Source organism: Callithrix jacchus, chromosome 4, assembly GCF_049354715.1.
Source record: "Callithrix jacchus isolate 240 chromosome 4, calJac240_pri, whole genome shotgun sequence".
NCBI lineage: Eukaryota > Metazoa > Chordata > Mammalia > Primates > Cebidae > Callithrix > Callithrix jacchus.
Window position 1 is genome coordinate 173,903,317 of NC_133505.1, and position 21,210 is coordinate 173,924,526.

Here is a 21,210-nt window from a genome sequence, read left to right on the forward strand (position 1 = left end):
CCAGACGTGATGTCTCTAGGACAATGTCCACCCTGACCTCCCCTCCTCCCCAACACCACAGGGCCCCCACCTGCTGCTCCCAGAAAACCGACCACTGCCCTGGAAACCCCAGAGCCTTATCCACAGACACTGATCCTGGTGACCTGTGACGCATGTGGCTTGTAGTTCACACTGCCACCTCCATCGCATCGAGGGCTCCTGGGAAGGCCCTGCGCCTTTACACCCGGGCCCTGGTGGGTGGGGAGTGTGCCTCTACTCATTAGCAGGTCTGAATAAAGGGTTTTCTTCATGAAGAGACCACTGTCCTGGCGTCAAGAGTCTCACACCCAGGCTTGAACGGAGACTTGAGTAGAGGGAAACATCATCCCCAGGGAATGGTGCCCAAAAGGAACCTTGGGTGGTTTTACTCCTACATCATGAATCTGAAGAAATGCTCAGAGACAATACATCAGACGAGAGGGGACATCAAAGCCATCTCGGCCCTCCCGTCTCTCCCATCTCACCTCTCCTGCCTCTGGTCCATTGGCATCTACCGAGCCCCAGTGTTGCCTGGGCAGGGGACGCCCCAGAGGAAGGGGCGTGGGCTGGGTACTCACCGTTGTTCTGTGTCTGCCACACGGCGTCTGCCACGCCCCACAGGCCTGAGAACACGAAGAACAGCGCCAGCTGGTCGGCACGCGGTCTCCACAGCAGGAGGGCGATGATGCAGGATAGCTGGGTCACCGTGCCTGGGATGCAGAGGGGAGACCCCGGGCGATGAGGGTCATCATCATGGCCTAAAGGGCCCTCTGAGGGATCAGCGCTGTAGCCACCCTCCCTGGAACATTAGCTGCGTTCTCCATGTTCCCTGAACGCTCTGGAAGGGTCTTGTCACTTGGAACCTTGACATCTAATTTGTGAGCTGCTGTGTCTGCCTGTTGCCAGCTCTAAGTCAATGCTCTGCACCGCACCCCTGCTGTGTGACCCTCAGCCTCAGCCTGGAGCGTCTGGGTGTGGTCTGGCATCACCTTGGAAGGAAGGTCACCATGTCTGGGCCTGAGGCTGCCCCTAATCTATGAGGATTAGTCAGAAAGAGAAGGGACTTGTCATTAGGAATGAGTTGAAGGATCCCAGCTCCTTTCTGAGTGCTCAGAGGATAGGATACAGTGTGCCATGGTGTCATCTGAGGCTTCCAAATGGGGGCGTAGGGACAGGAGAGAGGAGGCCGCAGACCTCCCCGGCAGGCAGGCAGGCAGGTAGCATCTGTGGCCCCACCCCGTGACCCATCCGAGCAGTTCACAGCTTTGGGCCCCGATTTCCACAGACTGTGGCGTCTCTAGGATACAGTAATGAGGCTGCCCACTGACGCTCAAGACACCACAGAGGAGTGGGAAGAGCAGGGTCTTGGGAGGCGAAAAGGCAGGAGCTGTGCCACCTAGGGCAAGTCCTCCACTTCTCCACTCCATGATTTCCTGTCTGTAAGGGGACACTGTTTGCTCCACAGGGCGACTGTGAAGACAGATAGGAAACCCCAGACAGAGTCTCTGGGCTCCACGGCACTGGGGGACGCTCACTGCATGCCCTTCCTCTGGCTGCACCCCACGCCCAGCCCTGCCTGGGGCATTGACGGGCCAGGCGCTATTGATTTCTTAGTGCCCACATTCCTCACTGCTCACATGATCTCTAACTCTTCTCTTTCCTGCTCTTTCCAGGAAAAATGCAAGGCGCTGTGTGTTTAGGGAGGAATCTGCAGCCTTAGAAGGTTTGTCATTATCTGCTGTGTGAACAGATGCTGAACAGAGCCGCCCCAACCCCAGCGTGGCCTTCTCTGACCCCACGGTCTCACCACTGGCTTCCTGTCCCTCCACTGTGCCTGCGGAGATCCTGCCCCACCCCACCCTGGCCTGGTCACTACACTGAGTACCCACTCGGAGCAGGCACTTGCTGTGTGGCCTCGTGCTGGGCACAGTGCCTGCCCAGAGTCAGCTCTGGAGAGATCTGATTCCTGCTTGTTGAGGGGACGAGGGAAGGCCTGAATACATGAATGCATCTCTGCAGGGCGCTACTAATGTCAGAGCAGTTTCAGGGGCAGCTTTCCTGCCCTGTGCTGTCTGTGAGCTGCACGCTTTGGCTGATTGCAATGGTGAGGACGGCTGGGATGCACCACGCTGCTACCTACCCAGCACGTAGAGCGCGACCCTGCCGGCATACTGAGAGACCTTCCCACACAACACGGAGCACAGCGCGTCGGCGGCCGAGAAGCAGATCATCACGTAGCCGACGAACTGGATGCCCAAGGCGCAGGTGACATAGGACTGGGGAGGGGGACAGAACCACGTCACGGATGCTCCCAGGCCTCCCGGGCTCAAGCTGAAGCTGCAGTCGGGTGCCTGGAACGTCCACTGTCAGAGGGCCGCAGGCCAGTGTGGCGCGTGCCTTCCCCTCGGCTCTGTGGCTCCCATGCAGGAGAAAAGCTCGTGTTTGTAAGAAAACCCTCTCTGGGGAAGAACTAAAATGAGGAGTTTGGGCAGCTCTGGATGAAATTCCTCGTATAGTCTCTGCCATTTGCTGTGAAACGTGCATTATTGCACAGGAAGCCAATCAGCCCTACCCTTGCTGGGCCAGTCATTGCCGATTAGGTCTAAAGAGACTTGAAAAAAAGAGGAAAAGTGAAGAGGTTGCCCCGCCACCTCCCCGGGCCTCAGAGCAGCCCAGCCGCTGGCTGCGGTTGCCCTCCCACCCCCCCCATCTCCCCTCCCCATCACGGGGTCCTCGAGGGCTGGCACGCAGGACAGGGGCCGAGATGAGGACACTGTGGCCACAGCCACATGGGGGTGACAAGGACAAGTCCAGTAGAGGAGCAGAAGGGGCTGTCCCCAAAATGCCAAGTGGACCCTTCTGTTATCTTGAGTTTACTTTTGTAAACCCCTAAGATTCTCCGTCCAGACTGTCCTGGAAGTAGCCCTATCAGACAGAAGCAAGTGCACGGGACTGTCCGTGTGCATAGTCCTGAGAAACATCTGCGGTTTATCTGATATTCAAATTCTACCTGCAGGTGCGTTTTATCTTGCTAAGTTGGCAGTCTTGCCTGGGAGCGATCAGGAGTGGGGACAGCAGGGACGGGTCCTCCAGAAGGAGAGCCTCAGGGGGTGGGGCCGCAGACACAGGCCCCCGCTGGTCCGGCTCTGGCCTCCAGCTCTCAACAGTCCCCAAGAGAGGCTTCTTTCTTTATGCACCCCGAGGTGGGCACTGCCTCTCTCACCTTTTGCGGAAAGTGGGCAGGAGTGGACGAAGAAGAAGCCTGGGAGCCACATCGACTTTTAGATTGTGAAGCATGATTTGAAAACTAGAGGGAGAAGGAATCTCAGTGGCACTCATGGACTTAATGCCTTTCCTATCCAGAAACTCTAAAGCCACGGCGCAGGGTGAGGCCCAGGCAAGGTTAACACGAGTGAGTGTCTGCGTGGAGTGTCAGTCACTTGCTCTGGCTCTTTCCCCAGGAAGGCAGGGGTCGGGCTAGATGTTCTTTCTGGAGAGAAGTGGAGCTCCTGGGAGCCGGAAGTCACTTGGAAGTTGAGCCCTGGAATCCTGACCTCAGCTGTGGCAGGACTGGGAGTGCAGGATCCCATTCCCTTCAGCCCCAGCCCCGGGCAGGTGGCCTGAGACACTCAGACACAGGCGGGGCAGTGACGCCACACGTGGCCTGAGCCACCGGCCCTGGCTTTCGTTCATACCCGTGTGTATTCGCCGGAGAGGAATCCTTGCTGCAGTCCACTGTACAGCGGCAGCAGGATGAGGAGGCACAGATGTTTATCTCGGTAGAGCCTGAACGTCGACAGCAAAGTGGACCAGAAAGGGGGTGATTTCTTCTCTCCTCCACGTTGACGTTGAACATCTCGTGCGGGTTCCAGGAATGCAGCTACCATCAGCACGGCCAGGACGCCACTCCCTGCCAGGAAAGAGCAAATGCTTCAGCGCTCCTGAAGGCCCAGAGGCAGGGGCCTGGCACGGATTTATTTCAGTGGCTCTTCCTCCTCTGCAGAGGGTGGGCTCTTCAGATCCTGATTTCAGGTGACATTGGATGCCGCACGCTTAAGGATCTCCAGGGTCTAGTTGCACTGACTGTGCTGATTCTATGATTAGCTCATGACTCAGCAGCTTTCACACGAAACCTGCCACAATAGGTCAGTACTGTCTTCACCTGCATAACACACAAAAGATTAGGGAGAGACCCCAGACGTCCTTAGTGTCCTTAACCATTGAGAGTGTTTCTCATTCTAATCCTCTAAGCAATTTATAACAGCAGCCAGCTTTTTATTGATTCATTTTTTAGGATCATGTTTCCCACAGGCGTTCTTTGCTACACTTTTGTTTATTTCAAATAAATAATTTTGTGTAAAAATCCTCCAGTAGGAACTGGTTAAAGATATTAAGGGGTATCCCAACTGCACTGAAATGTTAATGCATTTGAGGAAAATGAAAGAGAAGTTCTTTATGCAAGGATGGGAAAATCCCCACCGTAAACAGTAAAAAGAGAAAAACCGACCCAGATGCAGCACTTGGTGGAGAGTGTGCTACCACTTGAGTTTAGGAAGGAAGGACTTAAAGATGTGTTTGTTTACACGTGCGTTAAATATGACTAGGAAAAAGCAGACATGGGCTTTCTGGGTCTGAGGGCCACAGTGAGAGGGAGACCCCCCCGCCGGCATGCCCTTTTACAGTGCAGTGGTTCCCGATAAAGGGGTTCATTCCAAGCCCCCAGCGGAGGCCTGAAACCATGGGTGGTGTCAGAGGCTACACGTACCACGTATTTTCACTAGGACAACAGAGGCGGCTACGAGAGACTATGGCACGGGAGTATCCCTGGTGTGGACACTCCAGACAGAGGGGAGGGTCACAGCCTGGGCAGGGTGTCTATGCTGTGGACACTCTGGACAGAGAGGAGGGTCAGGGCCTGGGCGGGACGGGCAGGACCATGAGAGTTTCATTACACTACTCAGAACAATGCGCAACTTGAACCTTATAAACTATTATTTCTGGAATTTTCCACTTAAAGGTTCTTGAACTGCAGCTGGCCTCAGGTCACTGAAGCCACACTCAATGAAATGGGGACAAGGGGGACTCCTGGATGTGCACTGTGAGCTATATAAATGGGTTATCTATGCAAAAGTATTGTAACTATTCATTTCCTCCATGAGGAAACATCCTGTCCTTTCTCATAATTCCAAAATATGATGGCTAAATCTCCATCACTTCTGTCCACCACTTGATTATTTGATACAACTTAGTTTCTGTCCACGGAGAACTGGAGAACGGAGGTTTCTTTGGGAGTTTCTCACTGTACATAGAAGCCCTTTGGTCCCTTGACGATCTGGTCCCTTGGTGAGTGCTCTCGGTGATGCCATCACGTCTCCACTGCTGCTCTCCCACCTGGCAGTGCTAATGATACAGTGTTTGCGACACCACAGGTCACTCAAGAGGGGCGGCGATTCTTCCCTGCTCTCCGGGCCAGAACCTTTCAGAGCGGCTCATTCCTACCTCCAAGAGCTTAGACCCCTGCTCCTCTAAAGACGGAGGAGCGGGGAATTATCATCTTATCTTCCTGCATCTGAGCAGCCTTATCTAGTGCTCTCTCTGCCTCTCTCAGTGTCACCCTCCTCACGTGCCACGCAGTGTGTTTGCCACAGCAGGACAGCCCAGCAGCTGAGCGTTCCTGAAACTGGGAGGTTTTGCAAAGCCAGCTGCCTTCCGTGCTGTGCGCAGACACAGCAGAATCCTCGCACCCGTCTCAGAAGGCACCGCTGTCAATGCCGGTCCACCCAGAAATGCACAGGTTTATTTCTAGGCTTCACTTTCTGTTATCCGGCTACTTTCCATCTTGGCTAAACATATGCCCCTTCCCTTGTGATGATAATTCAACATTCTCATGGAGTTTGTGAAATTCCATATGAAAGCGGGAGTCCCGTGGCCATGCTCGTTTCTCAGTCGCCTTCATTTCCCTCTGTGTTGTCCTGGCCCCCGCAGGGTCTGGTAGGTTGGCACGCCTGAACAGGAGGCTGTAGGGTATTTCAAGTGTCGGGGCTCCCTTCCAAGCTGACCCCTGGAGCTGACCGTGTGTCGGCCATGTGCAAAAGGCACATTTTTCTCCACTCACAGAAGGAAGCCCCTTCTCCACCATCTCATCTTTGGACCAGGACTTCGGTGTCAAGCAGCCCAATAGGACATGACCTCCCATCTCCCCCAGAAGCCTCCTGGGAGGGGAGAGGCAGGTTCCGGACACAGAAGCCACATGGCTTTGTTTGGAATTCTGTGTGTCCAGATGTCGTGTGACTCGGAGCCCGCGGAGGGGCCTGCACTGGGGGATACTGAGCAGCTGTGTCCTAAGTTCTAAAGAGAACGGCTCTTTGCAAGAAACTTGACAATGAGTGCAACGTTCAGGAAGCTGGCAAGGCTACCCAGGGAGAGGCTGTTCTTGTTCTTTTAGGTCCATTTTTCTCTTTTCCTGTGTTTTTCTTTATGACATAGGAAAAAAGACATATGGGATCCTGCAGGTTGCTGTGATCACAATGGTAAGACAGCTCCTTCATTCACATGGGTGTGATCTCTGCTGCCCGTCACTTCTACACCTTGACTCCCTCAGCCTGAGGGATTCCTTGAGCTGAGAACTGTCTGTGAGGCCTACATGGCTGTGGCTGTGGCCAGGGAGCACTCTGAGGGTGTCCCTGCATGGGAGGCCCAGCAGACAGCAGCCACCTGTGGAGGACAGAGGGCAACGAAGGGCCTGGAAGGCACAGAGATGTCTGTGCTGTCCCTCTAGAGCAGGGGCCGATGAACTGTGGTCTGCGGGCCAAAGCCTGCTCACCGCCGGCTTTTGAAAATAAAGTCTTATTGGCACGAGGGCACGCTCATGCGCTTCCGTGTTGTCTGTGGCTTTTCCCAGCAGAAAGACAACGTTGAGCGGCTGCAACAAGGACCGTGTGATCCTCAAAAAGGTCTTTACGTGGAGAAATATTTGCAGTCAGCCCTTCACAGAGGAAGGCTGCCAGCCCTGCTCCAAAATTCTGTTCCTTTATAGACAGCAGACATCCGTGCTGGTGGCTGCACAGGAACTGGCGGAGCTGGAAGGAGGCCTGAGGCTCTTGACGCAGCTCAATGTCCTCGAGTCCCCCAGCCTCCCGGCTGTGTAGACGCGGCGACGAGGGGAAGTGTGGAGGAAGCACAGGCCTGGCTGGTCCCGGGACCATGTGGATGGGAACATCGGGGCCCACTGGGAAAACGTGACTGGGATTCCAAGTCAGCAGAGACTTGTAGACCAGAGGAACCGTGGCTTCTCCCGACTCCCTGTCCCCACATTCCATTCCCTTCTACAACCCTCGGTCTGGGCTTTGCATGCCGGTATCCCCACAGGTGGCTCTCTTGAGGGGTGTCAGCAGCCTCTCACTGGCTGAGAGCCTGGGCCGGCCTCCTCCCTGAGCCTCCTGGGAGCCCTTCCTCACTCAACACTCTCAAAACACCAGCTGATCCTGCAGCCCTGGTGTCCTCCCAGACCCTGCTTTGGCTTTCTGTCTCCTCCCAAGGCTCCGGGTCTCTGCCTGGCCCTTAGTGTTGCTGAACCAGGGGCCCGGCTGTACTGCCTTCTCCACAAAAATTCCCTCTGCCTTTCTCCCCCAGATCCTCATCCCTGTCGTGATTCCACTCACCCCCTTGGAAGATGCCTCCATGTCCACACTTGCATCTGCCTCTGGCCTGAGCCCTGCACGGCATCCAACTGCCCACTGGACACTATGCAAAGGTCCCGCTGCGTCCTCAAGCCAGGTGTTTCCGGCCTGACCTCATCTTCCTTTCAACCCCAGGGCTGTGTCACTCTTCCCCAGACCATGTCCAACCCACAGGAGCCCTGCTGGCCTCTCCCTCAGCCCCTCCAGCTCTGCCTCCCATTCCTGCTCCCTCCTCTGGACTCTGCACTCTATCCTCAGTGGGCGTCTGCCCGCTGTCCTTCCACACCTCCAGGTCAGGCTGGCACAGGGTCTGCCTAGGAGGCAAGTCTGCACCCGTCCAGACCCTTTGACACAACCTCGAGGACCACAGCTCGTCCTGTGCCCCGTCTCTGCCCCTCCACCTTGCCCCAGCCCCGCAGCTCATCCTGGACTTCTCTGCATCTCTGCCCCTCCACCTTGCCCCAGCCCCGCAGCTCATCCTGGACTTCTCTGCATCTCTGCCCCCAAGGCCCTCTGGCATCACCTCCCTGCCTGGCCAAATCTCGCTCATTGTCCAGACTCAGCTTAGGGACCACCCACCCTGGAGGCTTTCCTACAACTCAGTGCTCCAGGGAGATGCTGCCAGTCAGCTGGGAACTGAGTTCAGAGCACTGCGGGACAGGGTCTCGGTGAGTTGGGAGTGGGTCTGTCTCCTTCTCTAGGCTCTCAGCTCACTAAAGGCCAGCTTCTCTGGTCAGCTGAGTGTCTGGACCAAGGGGGCCCAGCATGGCACACGCTGGTGCTCAGTACGCTTTGTCGACTGCCAGCGACTGTGTTACAAGTGTTCACTCCGAGCCTCTGATTTGGAAGTGGCCTGAGGGGACCTGAGGGTGGGTGCAGCGTGTGGCCTCAGCGAGAGGAAAAGGTCTGCAGTGCGCACCAACCCTCCTCTCCTCTGACCCCGGCAGAGCGCGAGACTCGGTGCCCCAGAGCTCACAGCTGCCAGGCCTTTCCTCTTCAAGAAGGATGCATTCCAAGGCCTTTATGAATCCCCAAATCCAAGAATGACAAAGAATACACATGTGCACTGAGGCAGAGTCTCGCTCTGTTGGCCACGCTTGAGTGCAGCAGCACCACCTCAGCTCACGGCAACCTCCGCCTCCCGGGTTCAAGCCATTCTCCTCCCTCAGCCTCCTGTGTAGCTGGGATCACAGGCCCCCACCACAACATTCAGCTAATTTTTGCATTTTCAGTGGTGATGGGGTTTCACCATGGTGGCCAGCCTGGTCTTGAACTCCTGACCTCAAGTGATCTGCCTGCCTCGGCCTCCCAAAGCGCTGGGATTACAGGTGAGAGCCTGTGCCCAGCCAAAAAGAATATAAATTCCTTTTGAAATGGTTTTAAAAACTCTCAAACTGTATTCCCTTCAAAGTTGTAATAAACTTTTGAATATAGCACTAAAGTCACATATGAAACTATTAACATAATATACTCTATTAAAATGAGCTCCTAAGAATAAGCTTTGTCATGACAATTAACTTCCTTTGGGCAGACAGGACCTTGTAACGTCTCCAGCTGGGGCGCAGCCAGCACTCGGGAGGACGCACCCCACTAGCCTTTCCACAGAGGGCACTCAGTACGTTTCCCAGAGAAAGATGGTGGTTCATAGAGATTACGGAAGTTCAGGGACCCGTGGACACAGCTGAAACACAAATAGTCAACCCCCCGTGTCCCAGCTGGCCACCGAACTGTCTGCTGCGGGAGCCGCCAGCCCCCAGTACTGCTGAGCACTTGCAGTGCAGCTGGGAGACTTAGGAACGGGAACTGTCATCAGTTAAGAGGTCAACAGGCCCAGTGGTGAGTGGCTACTGCAATGGGCTCTGGAGATGTCCCACGATCTCCTCACCACAGGAGCCTCCGTTAGACAGCACTGCTGGACTGCATTTGATTCCCGAGAAAAACGCCTGCATGTGACCCAGCCCAGCACATTCTGCACGGATGTTTCAGAAGAGAGACGACTCCTACATGGGGAGGTGGTCTTTGTCAGCCCAGGGAGGAGGCCTGGCTCTGCTCTGCTCGGGACCCTGCCCGGGGCTGGGGGAGCACATACCCGTGTAGATGCCCAGCAGGGTGTAGACCAGCTGCTGGGAGGGCCTCTGGGTGCTGTTGGTGGTCGCCGTGGCCATCAGGCAGTCACTGGCCCCACAGGACGAGAGCTGCTCTTCTGGGAGGGTCTCTGTAAAGTCAGAGCAAACAGGAGACGTGAGGTGACCACAAATGTGGTCAGACATAGGTTCCTGAGGAATGAAAGTGACGGTGGAAAGGATGGTGGACGCTTGGGGGTGACATCACTACAGGTCACGTGGAAAGACCCAGTGTCTCACAATACATTTACCCCGAGGCACCTGTGCCTAGACTAGATTTAGGACACTTTGGGAAGTGGGTAATCGTATTAGAGCTCTGCAAACATTCAGGGAAGAATGAACGTGGAAAAGTGCTGGTTACTTCTTATATTACCTTTGTGACATAATTAAGATTTTCCAAGTTTTCAAATTTAGTCAAAGAGAAAGAAGTACATGAGGTTAGGTGCCAGGACGCTGGATGCTCTTTCAGATTCATCTGTAACCAACTCCGTGACTTTGGGCAGGAGTTTCACAACTTTTCTGTTTTTGAAAACTCATGTTAGTTCCACGATCTCTTAAAGAATAAAATTTGAATTAGCAATGACTCCCAGTCAGAACTCCTGTCACAATATCTGGAGAGAGGACAAAGATGTCATGGGAGAAAGAATATTCAGTGTTTTTATTATTTTACTAACACAAATAATGTCACAGACAGCTTCAGAAAAGCTTCTAGGCGGTGAGCTGTGCAGCTGATGAGAGAAGGCACAAGAAGGTGGAGAAACGCGTGACGCTCCAGCCCCAGATTCTGCCTCCTGTGCTCACCTGGGGAATTCACCTGCCTGCAGGCATGTCTTCCGAAGAAAAGCCCATTGCTCCACTTCATGCAGGCCCTGATATGCAGCCTGAGCTTTAACCCCAGTTTCTGTGTCACTGTCGCTGACAGCCACAGCAATAATGAGTAAAAGTGGCTTTGCGTCCACTTCCCAGCTTGCCTTCTCCAAATGTACTTAGCAAGGATGATATTGCATGAGGAGAAGCAGGAGGGATTTTTGGCTACAGAGTTGTTCTTTTATGGGACAGCAAGGTGGAGCATGCTGATGGACTCATAGAAATAGTCGGGATACTCGTCAGGAATGCTGGATTGGTTTGTGCCCCATGGGAAAGGTTTCCTATAAGCATGAAAGAGATGTACGCCCTCTGCCCTGGGCTTAAAGCCTCAACATGGGCACTAAGGACGTGGGTATGAATGAGACGTCTGTGTTATACAGGGCAAGGTCTGGTAGAGACAGAGGAGAAGGGCATCGGCCCAGCCAACGTCCACGTCGGTCGTGGGATGAGGGCCTGCCATGACACAGGTGAAAGTCTGCTCAGTGGATCACGTCAGAAGGAAAAGCAACCAGGCCACCCCATGCTTAGTCTCAAAAGGCTAGTTGTGCAGCTGTGACTCCACGAACCCCAGTTGTGCTGGCATGGCCCTTAGTTCCCCCACGGCACCCTTTCCCAAGGGCTCCCCTGCCCTGCAGAGGCATCTGTGGAAGAGACAGGTGTTCTTCAGTCCCACCTGATTGTCCAGAAAAGAGCAGGCACAGGAGACTCTGAAGCACAGGCAGGTCAAGAACCTCACCTGTGGGGCCTGACTCACCTGCTCAGGTTGCAGAATCATGGCAGGTGCTCAACTGAAATCAGGACCCCTCTCCCCCAGCGGCCATCGCTGAAACCCCCGCTCCACTTGCAGACAATTGCCTGCCCCTTTGCCTTTTACCTTGGCTGGGAGTCTGGCCCAACACCAGCGAGGAGATCAAGTTGCCCCACACACCGGATGACTGGAATATGAGGAAGAAGATGCCGAAACACTGGGTCACCCCGTCTTGGCCACGCTTCCCCGCCTTCTCTGCACGCGTCTTTCCCATGATCGTCAGGTACGTGCACTGCGCAGACCACAGCGGGGCGGCCCCGAGCCCCAGCAGGATGGAGGTGGGGATCAAAGTGTACCTGGGGGTGAAAGCAAACCCACGGCACCGCCCGTGACCGGAGACGCAAGCCGGTGGCACCGTGTCCCTGAGGTCTTCAGTCTATGTGGGAGAAGGAAGCGCCTGGCCTGGCCCGTTGCAAGCCTGGTGATGAGTGTTGCTGGCTGCATGGATGGATTTCCCATTCGACTCAGATAAATGAGCAAAACCAGCGCCTTTTCCAGCTCGGGCTCATTTGCGAAAGTGAAACTCACAGCAGTGAGGTTCCTTGTGTTGGATGCACCCAGAAACCACAAGCCGAGGAGCACGAGGAAGGCCGAGTGGCAGCCCCGCTAAGAAGACCAAGCTACCAGCTAACGCCTCCACAGCGGGTGCTGTGTGAGACCTGGCAGCTCCCAGGGAGAAGGAAGTGCAGCCATCACCATCGGCATGTCCTGGGTCACAGCCAGGGCCCCTTGAGGCGATGCTCCGTGGCTGTGTTCCCAGGCCTGGGTGTGTAGCTGAAACCCTCAGAGCTCGGCCTCTGTGGTCCGTCTCACCAGGGAGCAGGGTGGGCTCCCACCCTTGCCACTGACCTGGCCGTACCCATCTCCTCATGGTGGGCGAGGGGCAGCTTTTGGTCCATGGGTGGCATCTGCCTAAGTGCCCACGAGACTCTGCATTGGAGTTAGAGTCCCCTGTGTTACTAGAACCTTCGTCCAGCCAGGAAAGCTGAGGATCAGGATGGATCCCAGGGAGCGATCAGCATGGGGATCAGGAGGAGGAGACAGAAGAGGTGGGGGGCACAGAGGAGCCTTGGTGGGAAAAGAGGAAGGAAGCCCAGCACCCTCTGTCACCAAAGTGAGGCACGGGAGGGGGCAGCAGAGTTCACTTTAAAATGCCTGCAGTGGACGGTAATTAGGCACAAATGCAAGCTGTGTGCCAAGGGAGCCTTTCTAGTGTGGGGAGAAGCCAGGGTGGGGCCGGGGTTGGGGAGCTGCATACCAGCTAGCGAAGAAGTTGCCCACGGAGAAGGCCACGTAGCCACACATGGAGAGGAGGATGGTCCCCTTGCAGCCCAGCCTCTGGATGAGGAGCGGTGGCAGGAACATGGAGGACAGGAGCATGCCTCCATAGAGGGTGCTGAGCGCCGTCACACCCAGGCCCTCCTCGCTGTACAGACTGCTCTGTGGGAACAAAGCCAGCCCTGTCAGAGCACGGGATGGGCACAGCAGGATGAGGCCCCATCAGGTCCTCAGCGTCCCGTGGGCTGGACGCCGCCACAGTTCCAGGAACCACCAGCCACAGGCCTGCTGCCCTGCAAGCCGCCTCTGCAGCTGGAGGGAGGACAGTGCATGTGAATTTGGAATACAGCAGTCAGGGCATCCAAACATCAGGGAGGGAAGTGTGGGTGCCCCTGCAAGGCTTGTGTTGGGCTGGGGGGCTGTGAGAGGCGCTCATGCCTCTGTGGACGTCCGCCCGTGTTGACTGAGAACAAGACGGGGTGGCAGACGGGGCTGGAGACGCCGCCAGAGCTCCTCTGGAGGAGTTTGCACCCTCCTGGGGACGGGAAGGGGTCCTCAGCCCGCGGGAAGGCCCCAAGGATGTGAAGCAGGTGAGTGCACATGAGTGACTTCTTTCTTTGCCAAATACCCATCACCCACCTCTGCGTGCCCGTCACTGCCTGAGGTTCTAGGATGGACCAGGGACGGGGCCCTTGTGTCCTGGAACCCGCCGGCCACCACCACTGGTGAAGACACAGGCAGGCATGAGCTGCCACGAGGGTGTCCCCAACACCGGGATTGCTGGGCACCCCACCCAGACCTCAGCTCCTGGGCAGGGTGGGGAGAAGGCGGTGACCTCAAGTTGAGAGCTGAATGAGAACTTGCAGGCCTGCAGCCAGGAAGGCTGAGAGGAGGTGGCGGCTGCAGGGGAGGTGCCACAAGTGAGTGTCCTCGGCCCTTCGGTGAAGGGCCTTTGGGTTGATGGAGAGAGGACGGCACCTCCGCGTGGTGAGATGCAGCCATTCCCCAGTCACTTCTAGCTGCACAGTCTGTGTTGCTCACACTGGTCCTGAGGAGCAGAGATAGCTGTCCCGTTAGAGGATTAAAGCACGTCCACATGCTCAGGGTCAGCTGCTGACAATATGGGTGGGGCTGGGACCCAGGGGGAAAAGGAGTCGGGGAACTGTTCCCCGGCCGGGGAACCCTGCAGAGAGAGAGGTCTGGCTCTGCTGCATCTCCAGTGTTTTGAGGTAATAGGGCTCACGTTACACCACAGCAGCTCCCACTGCCCACAGCCCCGGAGGAGTGGGAAGTGCCGACAGGGCGTGGGGCGTGTCTCTTCCCCATGCAGCTGCTGGCAGCCGTGGAGCTCGTCCAGAGAGCACCGCGAGTCATTCCCCAACAGGCACCCCCGAGCTGGGGCTACAGAGGCAAAGGGTTTTCTGCCACATTTGCCAGCAGCCTTGGGTCCTGCTGTCACAGCCTGAGAGGAGGAACACCTGGGCACACCCAGGAACCTCCTGCCCTCTTCCTCCGGCTTCCAAGTCCAGAGGCCAATTCCAGACAGCAGCTGAGCCACAGCACATCCACCGGAACTGCTTCCTAGGAATCTGAGCCCAGGGGCTGTGGTGCCCGTAAGACAGCAGGGTCTCCTTCTGCAGCAGGCGAGCTTTCTAAAGAGAAAGTGCTACTGACCAGTCCCTGTCCTTGTGACGCCCTCCTTCTAGAAAGCACGCACCTGCCACATTCAACATGGGCTCAGTACAACCCAACAATACAACAGGCGTGTCACACACAAGAACATTCTGTGACAACAACACAGAGCTCTGGGCAAAGCAAGGACCCAAAATAATGAAGCATCACGACAAGAAACGAGAGCGAGTTCCCTTCTACTTGACTTGGAGAGTCACCAATGGCTGCCATTTTAGCCCCTGTAAGCCTGATCGCTAAACGCAAAGCCAAGGGCATGGAACCACGGAATTCACAATGACTTTTCCTGTGTCTCCTTTTGACCACGCAAAGGCAAAGACTGTCCCAACAAACCACGATCCCAAGACCCCCGCTGTCCTTGTCCAAGAGCAAGGCATGCCTCGCTGCTGTGGAAGCCTATTCTGACGTGAGTGGGAACTGCACACTGTAGGACTCATCTGAGAACCACTGGGTGTTTTAGAGGATTTGGTGCGGAGTGAAAAAGAAACACTGGAGCAATCAGATTTTTTGACATTCCAATTCATTATCGTCTGTGAGCACGGGGATTCTTGGAGGCTAAAAGTGTTCAGAAGTTCAGGTGCCAGGATGACGGAAGCACGTACCTGCAGGCTCTGCAGACCTCCATAGGCTGTGAAGAGAAACAGGAACCCGAAGGAAACCACGAGGACGTTCCTCAGACTTCTCTCCATTGTGCTGGATGGAAACGCCAATGATCAGTGGACACAGAAATTCTAGCTCCCTACAAGGAACCAGTTGAGGTATAGGAAAGGCAGTCAGCACCGGTCAGTCCCATTCTCTCTTTCATCTGAGCCAGGGTGTGGTAGTCATTAAGCCAGTCACCAGCTACTGACCTTGGTTATCACTGACCCCGTGAAGCACACGGGAGGACACTACTCATTCACCTTCCCTGGGATCCACAAAATCCATTTTCTACGGGGCGAAAGATCATGACTCTTACCAGCTTCTAGGTCACTGTACTTTTTCCTATTAAATTCTAATAGACGTGGTCCAGATGGTAAAGTCACACATTTCGCTTTTTATATGTGTATGGAATGGAACGTTCCACAGTAAGAGAAACTGTCAGAAATGGTCACCGGTGCAGAATGTGGACTTCAGTCTTAAGGAACAAAGCATGCATGTTAACTTCAAGACGCATAGTTCAGCTTCCAAGATCCTGGGGCCAAAGTCTTAGTATTGCAAAGACCGGCGTCCGGCAATTAACAAAGACAACACACGTCTGTAAGTACAGTCCTTTACCACCTGCGAAGGATTCACGCATTTTCTCATGTCACCAGCCACCGTGCTATGATAAGGACATTAGCAGTCTTAGCCCCTTATAATACAGGAGACTGAGCTTCAGGAAAGTGAAGTGGTTGAGTATTTTGGTCTGGGGCAGTATTGTCCAGTATGGCAGCCACTCACCACATGGGACCATTGAGTCTCCGAAATGTGGCAAGTGCAACTGATAAACTGAGCTCATAACTTCACCTCCTTTTAGTTCATTACAATTAAGTTTTAAATAGCCACATGTGGCTAAAGACTATCGTATTAGACAGGGCAAGTCCAGAGCTTTAAACAGCTTACCCCGAACATAGCCCACAAGCAAGAAAAATCCCTTTTTTATTCAATTGGAAGAAAAACTTGATGTTTTCAGATTGTTTCCAAAGTTCTGTGAAGTCAGCCCTTCCTGCCTAGTTTAGATCTAAAGGCAAATCTTGCAGGTGAATCTCATGTGCTGGCAACACTGCTCAGGGAAGCTTGTCACACCATTGGAAGATGATGGTCAAGGATAAATGGGTAAAGCTCTTGTCCTGTCACTTAACATATTCTGGTTAAAAGTAAAGTTTTATTAAAAAAAAATAGCTTCTTATATTGACCAAACATGGATAATCATGGTTACATAAGAGTAGCACAGTCTAGCAAAGGGATTCTGAGCATGGAAACAGATGGGCTCCAAGGGTTCACGTCCTAATCCTGTAATTTCTAAGCTAGGTGATCTCAGGTGTGTCACTGACTCATCGAACCTTTTTTCTCTTTAAAAATCAGGCTTGCAGAAGTTCAAGACTCGGATAATTTTGAAAGCCTGTAGAGCAGCACCTGATATACAGTATAAATGTCACCTTCAAGATGCGTAGTTCAACTTCACCAATAAATGTTATCGCCAATAATTGTTAATTGACTAAGATGATATTTTGACTTTCAGAGAAAATACAAGTTGGAATAATATGTAAAGAAGTTAGGATTGGCTGGGCGCGGTGGCTCACGCCTATAATCCCAGCACTTTGGGAGGCTGAGGCGGGTGGATCACGAAGTCAAGAGATCGAGACCATCCTGGTCAACATGGTGAAACCCCGTCTCTACTAAAAATACAAAAAATTAGCTGGGCATGGTGGCACGTGCCTGTAATCCCAGCTACTCAGGAGGCTGAGGCAGGAGAATTGCCTGAACCCAGGAGGGGGAGGTTGCCGTGAGCCGAGATCGCACCATTGCACTCCAGCCTGGGTAACAAGAGCGAAACTCCGCCTCAAAAATAAATAAATAAATAAGGATTACCTGGACTTTCATCAATGAATCGACTTTGACCTCACTTTTACGTTTTGGCAACACTTTCATTTACTTCAATTCCGGCCTGTCTGTAGTTCCCACAAACGACCTCTATTTTGATATTAGAAGAAGTTCGTGATGTTTCATTGCACTGTCTGCTGGTCTTTCTCCCTTGGTTCCTTACACTCACCAGCCCCTTCCTCTAGGACTCACGCTCTGGCTCTGGGGACTGTTTCTAGAAGCTGCTCTGCATCCCCCTCCACAGCCTGTGTCTCCTGAGGAGCTTCCCTTTGTGCACAAATAAACCCAGTCTGTTTCCACCCTTCCCAGCCACTCCCTCCCTGTCCCTCCAGCAGCCCTGCTCCTTCTGGGATTGACTTTCTGAAACCATGGCTTCAGTTAGTCTCCTTTTTCTTTCTTTTCCTCCCGGCTGTTTCCCCTTATCTATGTTAAAAGGGATTTTCAAAAAAAAGAGAGAACAGTATATTTCACTCTCTGCCTTTTCTCTGCAGCAGAATCAAGTGCTCCTCAGAGGAGATGATCCCCAGGCCCCGCCAGTGTTCCTGTGACCAGGGCAGGTCTTAGACGTGGTCGCCCAGCAGTCTCATCATAAGCAAAGGGACGATCTTATCTTACCCGACCCCTGAGGCTGCCTTTCCACAGCCCACACGTTCCCACAGAATGGGGCTGCCTGAGGGAAGAGAATGCAATCTCTAGAAACCCAGAGCTGGCTCTGCTGTCACAGCTGGTTTGGGCGTCCTGAGCCTTGTGTGTACTGGAGCCGTGACCTGGGCCAGGGCTGACCTCCCAAAGGCTGGAGACATGTGCGTGAAACGGACTCGAAAGGTCTATAACCATTCCACGCCTTAGAATTAGCAGCTGGGCTCCATCAGCTTGAGGAAAGACGTGATTCTGTAGTTGTGCTGGAATCTGGGGGTCATTCATTGCAAGTTAAAATGACAGCTACCCTGGGTGGTACAGCTCAGCGCGCCTGCTCTGGACAACCGTGACTCTGGCAGCCACTAGATGGCACTGTTCTGCCACCGCTGAGTTCACGCAGGCTCCACGGGTTCTTCCTGCTGGAGAATCACGGTTTAAATCAGCAAACCTCCTGCCAAGAAGCTAAACATTAATCTATGGAGGGAAGTCTAATCAATGGTTTGCTTTTTCGAGGAACGTACTCATGTAAGAAATTAATATCAATTTTCTTGACATTTACATCTGAAATCTGTTAATAAAAGCAACACCACATCGATTTGAATGTAGCATGTTTCTTTACCAGCATGAAGATGAAGAATGTATCTATGTATCTAAAGGGAGTAGAACAGATGATTGGCTACTTTAGGGAATTCCACATTTGGGAAGTAAATGAACTCATGCAGTGTGTGTGTGTGTGTTTAAAGGAAGAACAATCTGTAGTAGCACAACCACGGCTTGAGACAGTGTCTCTTGGCCAGTGTTCCAAAGCATCTAAAACCTCGGTACGGGCTGACAACTCCACCCTCCCCTGGCTAGACAGGCCTCCTCCTGAGCTGCTGGGGCATTCTGGACTCCAGTTTCTTCCTCGGCCAAGGCGAACCCAGAGACCGAATCAGAGAAAAAGCTTTCGGGCAAGGTGGCTGTGTCAGGCCCTCAGCCCAGACCCTTAGCTATTTCCATTACTTATCAGAGAGGGCAGAGACCCACTGCGTGGCGAGCCTGGCTGGAGAGACTCCCATCCTCACACCATTGTGAATTCTCCCAGCCTCCACAGCGTGGTTGAAGCTGTGGGTGATGTCCTGGGATTCTGGGTCTTTCTCTCAGCCCACGTTTCCACCTGGAGCATTGGAGTGGCCTGACTACCCAGCCAAGACCATCGAGGGTCTGCAGGGCCCCCTGACCAACAGCATCTGATTGGGCTAAGACACCCTCATTTTGCACCAGAGTGAAGGAGAGCGGCAGCTCTGTGACTGATCACCGCCTCCCGCTCTCCCTGTCAGGGCAGCAACGCTAGGTGAGCCTGGGAGCAGAGAATCTGGCCTGTCCCAAAGTCACAGTCAGGGGGATCATAGAGGCCTTGGTTCAGAACACACTCGTGTGCATGCTGCGTGCACACACACATGCATACACACACATGCACACGTGCATACACACACATGCACACATGCATACACACATGCACACATGCATACACACACATGCACACGCGCATGCTTGTTTTCCAAGCACATAGGTCCTCTTCCTTTCCCATGAGCCCTTGCAGCTTGGGATACAGCACCCACATCCACACTATTTGTTGAGCTACCCTGAGCCAGGCATCCTTCCTAAGAAACTGGGGTACCACGTGGATAAAAATGGCCGGGAGTCCCCATTCTCATAGAAACCTAGTTCTAGTGGAGGAAACACACAGAGAACAACTAAACAAAATAGAGAACACAAACAAATTCCCACGCAGAGACGTGTGATTCCAAGTCAGAGCAGGTGGGATGACGCGGAGTGTGGGATGGTGCACACGCTATCCACACCCCATCTCCACACGGGTGGCAGAGCAGCGCCCGCCTGCGGGGAGAGCAGCTCGGCTGGACCCAGGCATCACCGGGTCTGCAGCCCCGCGAGCCCCGCAGCCCGAAGCAGGTGGCACCTTGGGTGGAAAAGACCCAGATGAGTGCAGAGAGAGCCCAGGAAGCCGGGCTGTGATTGGACCCCTGAGGGCAAGCACGGCGGTGATTGGACCCCTGAGGGCAAGCACGGCTGTGATTGGACCGCTGAGGGCAAGCACGGCTGTGATTGGACAGCCAGGGAATCTGGTCTGTGATTGGACAGCGGAGGCCGAGGACCTCCTGGTCTCCTGGGCCTGGACGAGGGGCACAAAGTGCTGAGCATGCTGGATTTTCCAGCATTTTCTCTATGGATGATTTTTGTCCGTACAGACACAGATACCGGGATGGTACATTATGTCCACGATCTCCAAAGGTAATTTGTGCCTCTGCTCCCACGACCACACCCATCCATACGATGTGAACTCTGTCCGCAGGCGGGATAACGCCGTGCTGGGTGGATGCGACCTGTTCGCAGCCCCTTCCTTCCAGCGGCTCTCGCAGCACGTGGCTGCTAAGATGTCAGCGGGTGTCCGCGGGCCAGACCCAGGCATCCTCCCCGTTTGCTTCCAGCTACGGTGCGATGGCCTCCTCTTTTCAGTGGTCCCTTGAGCAGCCACCGTGCCGCGCTGTTTCCCTCCCAGCGGGCGACAAGGCCTGGTGTGCAGTGCGGGGCTCTCAGCTGCGCCTGCTGGAAACTCTCCACTGTCTGTGCAAAGGTTTTGCTGGAAAGCTCTAGAAAGACAGACTGGAAAGTTGCCCGATACCATGAAGGGAGAACACCTTGTAAAGACAAGCGCTGAAAACCATTGCTTACTGTTGAATAAAAATGCATATACACATTTTGTATATATATGTATGTCTGTATACACATGTCTCTATGTGAATATGAATTTATGTGAATATATATAAATATAGACACATGTATATGGCAGGCATATATGCAAAATGTGTTGTGTGTGTGTGTGTGTGTGTGTGTGTGTGTGTGTGTATGGAGAGAGAGATCAAACCCTTCTCTGGACAATAGAATTGGTGGGAGGAAAGGGGCCTGTTTACTCTTTTATTTCATGCACCTATATACTATTTCTGCATTTTTAATAAGAACACCTCATTTAAGAAGAATACAATTTTAAAAGAAAACTATACTTTTATAAAGGAATTGTCATAGGTAGAACTCAACAAGGTAAGCTAAGCCCCACCTGCCCTCTGGCCTGCCTGTTCTTATGGTTGAGCTGCTTCCCCATGACGCCCTCCAGAACCTTCACTCCTGTGGTCTATAAAGAAACTGTGAATGGGAGCTTAGGCACCAGGCGCTGCCGTCCGGGACAGCACAGCTGCAGGGAAGCCGATTCTACCACCCAGCCCTGGCCTTGCGACCAAGGCTGACTCTCATCCCTGCCAGCCCCACAGGCCGAGGCAGGCAGCCATCAAGGCATATGTGGGCACTGCAGTGTGAGTCCCGGCTCGTCACCCATCATTTAGGTCCTGACTCGCGTTCCCCGCCCCTCCCCACCCCGGCCGGGCAACTCCTTTTGTCCTGACCGGTTTCTAATGGGCTGGAAAGAAGCAGGCAGTGGGGCTGGGCTCTGGGATGAACCCTGGTGGACAGCTGTGTACATGGCAATCCT

At 53.9% G+C, this 21,210-nt stretch overlaps 1 protein-coding gene across 5 annotated transcripts in view; it reads right to left on the minus strand.

The window, feature by feature from the left end:
- LOC100395338 (protein unc-93 homolog A) overlaps window positions 1-21,210 on the minus strand; it is a 31,949-nt gene that overhangs the window by 5,163 nt on the left and 5,576 nt on the right. For 2 of the 5 annotated variants that reach the window (XM_035297160.3, XM_078370849.1), the window contains exons 3-8: window positions 12,754-12,935; window positions 11,562-11,791; window positions 9,787-9,912; window positions 3,714-3,928; window positions 2,159-2,294; window positions 597-728 (exon numbers count right to left, since the gene is read on the minus strand). In XM_035297160.3, coding sequence (XP_035153051.3) covers window positions 597-728; window positions 2,159-2,294; window positions 3,714-3,928; window positions 9,787-9,912; window positions 11,562-11,791; window positions 12,754-12,935 — 1,021 coding nt within the window. Of the gene's footprint in view, window positions 1-596; window positions 729-2,158; window positions 2,295-3,713; window positions 3,929-9,786; window positions 9,913-11,561; window positions 11,792-12,753; window positions 12,936-15,064; window positions 15,202-21,210 lie in introns of all 5 variants that reach the window. The other 3 variants (XM_078370848.1, XM_035297164.3, XM_078370847.1) reach the window with 3 other exon arrangements.